The 11,339-nt window shown below is 40.7% G+C and overlaps 1 protein-coding gene and 1 long non-coding RNA gene across 4 annotated transcripts; both read right to left on the reverse strand.

Moving 5' to 3' along the window:
* Positions 1-38: 38 nt before the first annotated feature.
* Positions 39-4,308, reverse strand: LOC118365637 (uncharacterized). Its single transcript, XR_004821798.2, has 3 exons — positions 4,069-4,308; positions 3,782-3,900; positions 39-1,616 (listed from the first exon to the last, which is right to left on the reverse strand). It is a non-coding gene; the product is annotated as an uncharacterized LOC118365637 (long non-coding RNA).
* A 186-nt stretch (positions 4,309-4,494) lies between these two features.
* On the reverse strand, positions 4,495-10,100 carry LOC118365639 (dehydrogenase/reductase SDR family member 7C-B-like). 3 transcript variants are annotated; one of them, XM_052491365.1, is made up of 8 exons: positions 9,948-10,098; positions 8,661-8,702; positions 8,180-8,336; positions 7,944-8,056; positions 5,669-5,879; positions 5,492-5,584; positions 5,183-5,329; positions 4,495-5,092 (listed from the first exon to the last, which is right to left on the reverse strand). In XM_052491365.1, exons 2-8 carry the CDS (start codon positions 8,679-8,681, stop codon positions 4,860-4,862), a joined length of 975 nt encoding a protein of 324 aa, XP_052347325.1. In that variant the 5' UTR covers positions 8,682-8,702; positions 9,948-10,098; the 3' UTR covers positions 4,495-4,859. The 3 variants fall into 3 exon arrangements, with proteins under 3 accessions (XP_052347325.1, XP_052347326.1, XP_052347327.1); XM_052491367.1 differs by having other exon boundaries at positions 4,894-5,092; positions 5,188-5,329; positions 9,948-10,100; XM_052491366.1 differs by lacking the exon at positions 8,661-8,702.
* Positions 10,101-11,339: the final 1,239 nt, after the last annotated feature.

The following is an 11,339-nucleotide window of genomic DNA, read 5'->3' on the forward strand; positions in this document are numbered from 1 at the left end:
ATAAGGTAGACTGAAAGCAGGCTGATAATCAATATGTGTTATATATATATATACTGTATATATATTCATACAGTACCAGTCAAAAGTTTGGACACACCTACTCATTCAAGGGTTTTTCTTTATTTGTGTTTTTTTACATTGTAGATTCGCTCTGGATAAGAGCGTCTGCTAAATGACTTAAATGTAAATGTAAATTAGTGAAGAGATCAAAACTATGAAATAACACATATGGAATCATGTAGTAATCAAAAAAGTGTTAAACAAATCTAAATATATTTTATATTTGAGATTCTTCAAGGTAGCCTTGATGACAGCTTTGCACACTCTTGGCATTCTCTCAACCAGCTTCACCTGGAATGCATTTCCAACAGTTTGAAGGAGTTCCCACATATGCTCAGCACTTGTTGGCAGCTTTTCCTTCACTCTGCAGTCCAACTCATCCCAAACCATCTCAATTGGGTTGAGATCGGGTGATGGTGGAGGCCAGGTCATCTGATGCAGCACTCCATCACTCTCCTTCTTGGTCAAATAGCCCTTACACAGCCTGGAGGTGTGTTGGATCATTGTCCTGTTTAAAAACAAATGATAAACCCACTAAGCGCAAACCAGATGGGATGGCATATCGCTGCAGAATGCTGTGGTAGCCATGCTGGCTAAGTGTGCCTTGAATTCTAAATAAATTACTGACAGTGTCACCAGCAAAGCACTCCCACACCATCATACCTCCTCCTCCATGCTTCACAGTTGGAACCACACATAGAGAGATCATCCGTACTCTGCATCGCAAAAAGACATGGCGGTTGGAACAAAAAATCTCACATTTGGACTCATCAGACCAAAGGACAGATTTCCACCGGTCTATTGTCCATTGCTCGTGTTTCTAGCCCCAAGCAAGTCTCTTCTTATTATTGGTGTCCTATAGTAGTGGTTTCTTTGCAGCAATTTGATCATGAAGGCCTAATTCATGCAGTCTCCTCTGAACAGTTGATTTTGAGATTTGTCTTTTACTTATTTGGACTGCAATTTCTGAGGCTGGTAACTAATGAACTTATCCTCTGCAGCAGAGGTAACTGGGTCTTCCTTTCCTATGGCGGTCCTCATGAGAGCCAGTTTCATCATAGCACTTGAGGGTTTTTGTGACTGTACAACTTTCTTGTCATTTTCCGGATTGACTGACCTTTATGTCTTCAAGTAATGCTGGACTTCCGTTTCTGTCATCTGTCTGTTTCTGTCAGCTGTCATCAAGGCTACCTTGAAGAATCTAAAATCTAAAATATATTTTGATTTCTTTACCACTTTTTTTGGTTACTACATGATTCCATATGTGTTATTTCATAGTTTTGATTATCTTCACTATTATTATACCATGTAGAACATAGTAAAAATAAAGAAAACCCTTTTGACTAGTACTGTAAATACTGAATACATTATTTTAAAGTATTATGTATTTTTACAATGACCATTCTTTCCAACCACTATTCATCAAGGATGCAGCTTATTCAGACTATAATAAGATCCTTATAACCAAGAAGTGGGGTTTCCTCAACATATTTCTTAATATAACAACAAGATATATGGGCCTTGAGGTTTTCTTCCACTAGAAAATCCATGGCAGCCTGAATAGAGGAGAGAATGGTTCAAATGTATTAATAAATAATATGAATAATATTGCAATTAAAAAATATTACCAAACATGCAACTATTTTATTGTTACCAAAGACATCATGAGTCATGTATGGAAGCCAATTCCCACCACATACAAAAAAAGTCAATAGTATCTAAAATGTAGAGATGGTAAATCATATATATATATATATATATATATATATATATATATATATATATATATATTACTTTTAACCTTTATTTAACTGGGCAAGTCAGTTAAGAACAAATTCTTATTTACAATGACAGCCTAGGAACAGTGGGTTAACTGCCTTGTTCAGGGGCAGAACAACAGATTTGTTTCTTGTCAGCTCAGGGATTCGATTCAGCAACCTTTCGGTTACTGGCCCAACGCTCTAACCACTAGGCTACCTGCCGTGCCATGTTTATTTATGTGTAGCATTGTGTGGTGATTTCCATCTGTCAACTTCAGCACAAACGGATCAACTGTAGCCTACTGATAACAACCACAGCTGCAGGTAGCCTAGAGAAGCCTAAGCACTCTGATTCCCTCTGGGCAAGGGAAACAAAGCAGTAACATCATGTATTTATAGCCTAAGCTATGTACTTACAACCTAAATTATATATTAAATATAGGCCCATTTATTTATGTTAAGAGGAAATATGAATGTGATCAAATTGGATTTATATTCTAACTTTGTGCGGCTAAGCTACATAGACCTTTTTTAATCCAAAATGATTGACTGCAATTAATCAATCAACACAATAGCAATGGTTTGTTGTGTGATTTACTTTTTAATTGCAGATACAAAGTCCTACATGATGCAACCCTGCATAAAGCAAGCTCAGCACTGTTAGCTCTATTGACCACTCACAGTTGTTGTCTCTGTGTCTGTGTAAAGGACCAGGAGTCCTCCCTAGGGCGAGGACTTAATATCTCAACATTTTATAGGACACATCACTGCACGCTATACTCCTCTGTAAACTGGTCATCTCTGTATACCCGTCGCAAGACCCATTGGTTGATGCTTATTTATAAAATCCTCTTAGGCCTCACTCCCCCCTATCTGAAATATCTATTGCAGCCCTCATCCACCACATACAGCACCTGTTCTGCCAGTCACATTCTGTTAAAGGTCCCCAAAGCACACACATCAATGGGTCGCTCCTCTTTTCAGTCCGCTGCAGCTAACTTAGCGACTGGAACGAGCTGCAAAAAACACCCAAACTGGACAGTTTTATCTCCATCTACATTCAAAGACTCAATCATGGACACTTACTGACACTTCGTGTGATGTATTGTTGTCTCTACCTTTTTGCCCTTCGTGCTGTTGTCTGTGCCTAACAATGTTTGTACCATGTTAGTGCTGCTACCATGTTGTGCTGCTGCCATGTTGTGTTGTTGTCATGTTGTGCTGCTACCATGTATTGTCATGTTCCTGTCTTTTTATGTTGTTGTCTTATGTCTCTCTTTATGTATTGTTGTGGTGTCTCTTTTGTCGTGATGTGTGTTTTGTCCTACATTTAAACAAGTTGGGCTCCATCCCCGCAGGAGGCCTTTTGCCTCTTCGTAGACCGTTCTTGTAAATAACCATTTGTTATTAATTGACTTGCCTAGTTAAATTAAGGTTAGAAAAAAAGTATCTCAAAATGTTGACTTACGTATCTCAAAATTTGTAGATAGTACCTAGAAATGTTTAGATAGTATAATCGTTTTCTAAGGTCAAATGCAGACGTTTTTTAAATTCTCAATATCAAATCATTGCTGGTTAACTTGTTTTCAAATAGCAAAGAGCAATTTCTCAAGCAATAATTTTGCTATGACTGTCTGGGAGTGGTCTGAGTAGGGAGGGAAAATCTGAAAACTAGCTGTTATTGGCAGAGTAGTTTGGAACAATATTTAATTGTACTATTTACTAATTTACCACCTGTTCATTTCACCAGGCAGGCCAAAACTCCATCCCACCAAAACAGAATGACATTTCAAACTGTTCCTACACTAAAAGGGCATTATCATAATTTTCACAATTTCACAGATTTATTCAAACCTGTGTGGAAATATATATAAAACACATTATAACACGTTTTGACTGCACTGGGCCTTTACATTTTTTGGGGGTGGCGGAAATGGGATTCCATAGTCACGACAGTTTACCTTTGACAGAAGAGCTGCAACACCTTTGCCCCTGAAAGACTCGGGTACATAAGTTGACAGTAGATCTACCTCCTTCTTGCTCGTAAATTTGTAGCGCAGCACCGCGCTATCCTGATGTCCTATGCCAAGAGAGTAAAATGTTATTTATACGTGTAACATATTATATTCCCCACAGTCATGCGTTCCTAACTAGGAATCTTCCCAAGTGGGCCATGCATGAACACCGGCCTCGAGTTACTATAACCCCCTGGTTGTAAATGGCAATCCCTGCTCTGTTTCACGCTCACCTTCGCCGTCCAGGTTGATAGAAAAGCAGAGGTTGTGTCGGTCATGTTTTACTCTCAAATCGGTGTTAGGACTCAATACACTAAAGGCAGACATATGAGTATTCAAAACCTTTACAGAATGACGTGTGCTGTTCAATGCATAGACGCGAAAAATCAATTTTCGTAAAGCCATATCGATATTCTTGTTCAAGAGTCAGTTCTCGCTCGTGGCTGTGCGCAGTCTTTCCGGATGCAATTCCATTGATGTCCACTAGCCAGCGTAAAATAGTTACTTCATGACTATAATGAGTTGAGATTGTAATTAAATTACCATCCACCTCTGTCACAAAATACAATTATGAGTCTTCAATTCCATCTGTAGGCTACAAAGTGGTCTCTTTACCAATGTTACATATATTATGAAAAGTAAAGACAATGAGACAGAGCTCAAAACAAGGTTTATTTCTAGGTTCTATAGGCCTAATATAAGGTTCCCAATAACACAAACAACAGTTTCCCTCATTTCTGCTATATGACAGTTCTACTGAAGCAAGTTGCGTACCTTATGAGATACCCAAGTTATTTTAGTTTCCAAGTAAACATTTTTCCAACATCTTTTTCAGTCACCTGTGTCCATTCAGCATTGAAAACATACAAACATTTCAATAATCGTTTTGTCTTCTTCTCTTTTCATTCCGGTCTCAGCTGGTCCTGAATATTTGACAGTCATAAGTGCTGGCCCAACACATCATCTTATTCCCAGTTCTATGTGGTGTGTATCCAGAATCAGTGCCAATCCAATGCCATGTTGACTACAGCTCCTCTGGGTCTGCTAAAGCTGCCATATTATTCACTCCTGCAACATTATTCACTCCTGCAGCCATCACAGCGAAAAATACATTTGGGAAAAGGGATCTGGCATAGATGGCCATCTTGGGGAGGGAGTGAGCCATGACCACCTCTCTCTTCTTGCTGTTCAGAATCTTCAGGATCTCACTGGCAGCCTCTGCTGGTGTGATGCCCATAACCTTCTGTTTGGAGAAGACTGTGAGGGGGAGGCGGGATAAGGTTGGTTAGAGTAGTCAGACCAACACAACACACAATATTAAGATCATCAACTGAGACAGCAGGTTACTTGACCAGATGGACTTCTTGGTCTTTTCCCCGGGTGGAGGGGAGATTATGAAGGTGTGGTTGACGGTGCTGACAGAGATACCATACTCTTGGACCTCAGCCCGCAAACAGTCAAAGAAAGCTTGGACCGCATGCTTAGAGGCAGCATCTGAAACCCAGCAGAAGCCAAATTCATACCCTGATCTCCCGCTCATACACTTGTTCCATTATTGAGGGAACTCATACTGTACATCTGAATACCTTCATTAAAACTTCATCAAACTACATTCAGAAGTAGGCCTACTGTCGGTATGAAAATGACTGAACTCACAAGTGGCACGGAAAGGCATAGCCAGCTTGCCCTGGATGCTGTTGACCAGAATCACATGGCCAGTCCTCCTCGACATCATGGATGGCAGAAGACCTGTGGAAGGGACCAATGTAACACAACTCTCAAACTTCAATTCCTTTAAACTGAGTTAAATTATGCTCTGTTATGATATAGTACCCTTAGCCACTGTGATAGGGCCAAAGTAGTTATTGTCCATAACTAGCTTGTCCATCTTCAGTGATGTGCTATGTACTGGGGCCTTGACTTTAAGGCTGCTGTTGAGAATGAGCACATCCACACAGCCATAACACTCCAGCGTCTCTACGATCACATCTGGCATGCTGTTCATGTCACCGAAATCCACCAGCACAAGTTTAGGAGGGAAGGTCTTGGAAAGGGAAAGAGAATTTCACAATAAGGCAGGACCAAATTACTGTAATATACAGTAGGGTTATTAATCTTTAGGATATTCATGATCACTTTACAATTTATGCATATTCATATACAGTGCCTTGCGAAAGTATTCGGCCCCCTTGAACTTTGCGACCTTTTGCCACATTCCAGGCTTCAAACATAAAGATATAAAACTGTATATTTTTGTGAAGAATCAACAACAAGTGGGACACAATCATGAAGTGGAACGACATTTATTGGATATTTCAAACTTTTTTAACATATCAAAAATAGAAAAATTGGGTGTGCAAAATTATTCAGCCCCTTTACTTTCAGTGCAGCAAACTCTCTCCAGAAGTTCAGTGAGGATCTCTGAATGATCCAATGTTGACCTAAATGACTAATGATGATAAATACAATCCACCTGTGTGTAATCAAGTCTCTGTATAAATGCACCTGCACTGTGATAGTCTCAGAGGTCCGTTAAAAGCGCAGAGAGCATCATGAAGAACAAGGAACACACCAGGCATGTCCGAGATACTGTTGTGAAGAAGTTTAAAGCCGTATTTGGATACAAAAAGATTTCCCAAGCTTTAAACATCCCAAGGAGCACTGTGCAAGCGATAATATTGAAATGGAAGGAGTATCAGACCACTGCAAATCCACACCTGTGTGTAATCAAGTCTCTGTATAAATGCACCTGCACTGTGATAGTCTCAGAGGTCCGTTAAAAGCGCAGAGAGCATCGTGAAGAACAAGGAACACACCAGGCAGGTCCGAGATACTGTTGTGAAGAAGTTTAATGCCGGATTTGGATACAAAAAGATTTCCCAAGCTTTAAACATCCCAAGGAGCACTGTGCAAGTGATAATATTGAAATGGAAGGAGTATCAGACCACTGCAAATCTACCAAGACCTGGCCGTCCCTCTAAACTTTCAGCTCATACAAGGAGAAGACTGATCAGAGATGCAGCCAAGAGGCCCATGATCACTCTGGATGAACTGCAGAGATCTACAGCTGAGGTGGGAGACTCTGTCCATAGGACAACAATCAGTCGTATATTGCACAAATCTGGCCTTTATGGAAGAGTGGCAAGAAGAAAGCCATTTCTTAAAGATATCCATAAAAAGTGTCGTTTAAAGTCTGCCACAAGCCACCTGGGAGACACACCAAACATGTGGAAGAAGGTGCTCTGGTCAGATGAAACCAAAATTTAACTTTTTGGCAACAATGCAAAATGTTATGTTTGGCGTAAAAGCAACACAGCTCTTCACCCTGAACACACCATCCCCACTGTCAAACATGGTGGTGGCAGCATCATGGTTTGGGCCTGCTTTTCTTCAGCAGGGACAGGGAAGATGGTTAAAATTGATGGGAAGATGGATGGAGCCAAATACAGGACCATTCTGGAAGAAAACCTGATGGAGTCTGCAAAAGACCTGAGACAGTGACGGAGATTTGTCTTCCAACAAGACAATGATCCTAAACATAAAGCAAAATCTACAATGGAATGGTTCAAAATAAACATATCCAGGTGTTAGAATGGCCAAGTCAAAGTCCAATCGAGAATCTGTGGAAAGAACTGAAAACTGCTGTTCACAAATGCTCTCCATCCAACCTCACTGAGCTCGAGCTGTTTTGCAAGGAGGAATGGAAAAAAAATTCAGTCTCTCGATGTGCAAAACTGATAGAGACATACCCCAAGCGACTTACAGCTGTAATCGTAGCAAAAGGTGGCGGTACAAAGTATTAACTTAAGGGGGCTGAATAATTTTGCACGCCCAATTTTTCAGTTTTTTATTTGTTAAAAAAGTTTGAAATATCCAATAAATGTCGTTCCACTTCATGATTGTGTCCCACTTGTTGTTGATTCTTCACAAAAAAATACAGTTTTATATCTTTAAGTTTGAAGCCTGAAATGTGGCAAAAGGTCGCAAAGTTCAAGGGGGCCGAATACTTTCGCAAGGCACTGTAAATGCTAATAAAATGTAACTTTGTATCAGGCATATAAAGACCATATAATTGCTCTGTTGGGTTTAAGAGTTATGACATACTTACTAATTGAGGGTCTGCAGCGCTAGTCAGGTTATCAGCAAAACCTTCAAGTTTTTCCCAAGTTTTTCCGCAAAGGATGACTCTAGCTCCTCCCTCGTGAAACAACTTTGCACATTCTGCAAAGGTTTGGATTAATGCATTTAAAGACAGAATACTGTTTTAGTAACAATGTAATAACAGTTTTCTACGTGCACTTCATATCTGAGCTTTGTTTTTCAAAATCAAAACAAAGGATTTACCCTTTCCCAGTCCTGTTAAGGCATCTGTTATCACGACCACCTTGTTGCGCACCGTTGCTGTGGACAAGAACTTGAGCACCAGACTGTGCAGGAAAATAACCACTGCTGTTACCACCACCACAACAGGCACCAGCAGAATTGCAGCTGGGTCCATACTCTGGAAAAGACCAATGAGAATATCATTTTCAGTAGCATATAGTGCCATGTTTTAGTGTTTAATGAGAAAACTTGATAGTTTTGAATTAAAAATACAGGCAGTAAATGTATTGTTCAGAAGTATGCAATGGCATTCTTATAGAAATACACATCGGTCTACAGTCCATTATATGATATGATGAAAGCATGTCAAGATGAATCAATAATCAATGGATTGACTAATGGATGAGAAGTGATACATATAATAAGAATTCAATTCAAATTCTATGAGTGATTATATGATCAAAGTGAGAATATTGAACATTCTCAAAAATTTATTTCATACCAACAGATATTCCAGGTCCATGATTTTGGTATCCAAAAGACCCTGTTAAAGACAACCGTTAAAGGTCCAATGCAGATGTTTTGGTAAAAAATAAGAAAGAAAAAATGCTTTTAGAAAAGGGCAATTTATCAAATAAGAATTTAGATAGGACTGTCTGGGAGTGATCAGATTTGGAGGAGAAAACTGAAAACTAGCTGTTATTGGCTGAGAGTGTTGGAGCTCTCTTTCTTATTGGTCTATTAACTAATTTACCAACTGGTGATGTCACCGGCAGGCCACAACTCCATCCCACCAAAACAGGCTGATTTTTCAGGTGGTCTTTTCAAACAGCTCTTACACTTAAAGGCCATTATCATCATGTTCACAATTTCACAGTATTATTCAAAACTCATAGTGTGGAAATATATATAAAACACAGAAAAATCACATTTTTGAATGCACTGGGCCTTTAAGCCTTTAGTTACGCCATAACTCTGCAATGGAAACAGAAGAGACAGATATTGACCATGTACTGTAGTGACAGAGCAAAGTTAAAAGATAGAGCTTATGATCACTCTAATAAATGCTGTCTGGTTGTTTCATCAGAAGGAGCTAAACATACTCCTTGATACATGACCTCAAATTATCACAAAGGGCAAAGTGAAACCCATCTTCAGTTAGGACAGTGTCAATGTGAAGCATACCGAATATGTCAGACAGTCAAGGTGACTCAACATTTCATAGTTTATTCATGCAGTATAAGATACAGTCACATTACAGTAACTTTCTTTCCTCAGATTACTATATCTTTCCAATAACCACCTACGACAATCCCAGTTTGTCCCATTACAGTTTAAGTGTGATTGGTCCACAGTATTTGTTCTACTGGGTGTTTTAATAGCACTTAAGCCACAGTTTACCATGTACTGTACAGTGTGTGTCTGTCCAAGGGGAGGCTCCAAATATATCCTGACCTAAAAATACTATAGCAACGTTATTTTCAAAAGCTGTACGGTAACATCAGCACAACTCAAAGATAAACTTAATAGATCCAAGAATAACATGAATGAAACAAATGCGATAAAGACACAATGTGAAAAAAAAAGACCGTAATCATAGATGTTATCCTGCCATCCCTACACAAACTACAATGAAATCAGAACATGGAACTATACAGTTACAGTAACAAGTTTCCCTGTGTCATAACACAAAACGTGCAAATACTGTCCTGGCTGTGTGTCATTGGCTGACTGTCTCCATTTCACACCTATAGTATGTTTTGATATCATTCACACAACTGCCACTTACGGTTTGGGGTGGCTAGACCTCTGGTGGAAAAATTGTCTGCTAGTATTCCTGGCTAGGTCTTCTCATTTGGGGCAATGTTCCCAGCCCCAGCCCACACAGATTGTAGCTCTGACCAGCAGTCCCCGTCCCCCCAGCAATACTTTGGGATTTGAGCTCTTTTAATAGCGCACAGCTGAGTCAGTCATTTTCCATGCATGTTGTATACATGTTATGTTTAGCATGGCAAGGCAGCTCACACCTCCAGGAGGCAGAGGTCGTGGGGGAGATGGTGTCCCATTGCTAAGGCCTTGCTCTATTTAGCTCTGTTTTCATTTAGTGCACCACAAAGGATATGGCATAGAAAACAAACTGAATCACACACACTCACACAGACGTACCAGTGAGCATGCATAGCCTACACACTCACACAGACGTACCAGTGAGCATGCATAGCCTACACACACACACAGACGTACCAGTGAGCATGCATAGCCTACACACTCACACAGACATACCAGTGAGCATGCATAGCCTACACACACACACAGACGTACCAGTGAGCATGCATAGCCTACACACACACACAGACGTACCAGTGAGCATGCATAGCCTACACACACACACAGACGTACCAGTGAGTATGCATAGCCTACACACACACACAGACGTACCAGTGAGCATGCATAGCCTACACACACACACACACAGACGTACCAGTGAGCATGCATAGCCTACACACACACACAGACGTACCAGTGAGTATGCATAGCCTACACACACACACAGACGTACCAGTGAGCATGCATAGCCTACACACACACACACACACACACACACAGACGTACCAGTGAGCATGCATAGCCTACACACACACACAGACGTACCAGTGAGCATGCATAGCCTACACACACACACAGACGTACCAGTGAGTATGCATAGCCTACACACACACACAGACGTACCAGTGAGCATGCATAGCCTACACACACACACACACACACAGACGTACCAGTGAGCATGCATAGCCTACACACACACACACAGACGTACCAGTGAGCATGCATAGCCTACACACACACACAGACGTACCAGTGAGCATGCATAGCCTACACACACACACACACACACACAGACGTACCAGTGAGCATGCATAGCCTACACACACACAGAGACAGAAAGACAGACACATACACACAAAGGGCCGGCTTACTGAATGGGTACACAGGGCATGTGCCATGGGGCCCCGACCTCCAGGGGACTCCAACCCTCCCCTCCCCCCAAAAGAAAAGTTAATATTATTATTTTATTTTGGGGCGTTGAGAGCAGCCTGGAGGTCAGGCCCCCCAGATAGCATATTATGAACACATTGGTTGAGGGCCCCCCAGATAGTGCATTAACATGTCATTAGTCATG

This window comes from Oncorhynchus keta, chromosome 32 (assembly GCF_023373465.1).
Source record: "Oncorhynchus keta strain PuntledgeMale-10-30-2019 chromosome 32, Oket_V2, whole genome shotgun sequence".
NCBI lineage: Eukaryota > Metazoa > Chordata > Actinopteri > Salmoniformes > Salmonidae > Oncorhynchus > Oncorhynchus keta.

Coding starts and splice junctions, on each gene's coding strand:
- LOC118365639 (XM_052491365.1), bottom strand. CDS start 8,681: ATGGACCTGGAATATCTGTTG. Junction 8,057..8,179: donor CTTAACAGGACTGGGAAAGG/GTAAATCCTTTG, acceptor AAACCTTTGCAG/AATGTGCAAAGTTGTTTCAC. Junction 5,093..5,182: donor CAAGAAGTCCATCTGGTCAA/GTAACCTGCTGT, acceptor TCCCCCTCACAG/TCTTCTCCAAACAGAAGGTT.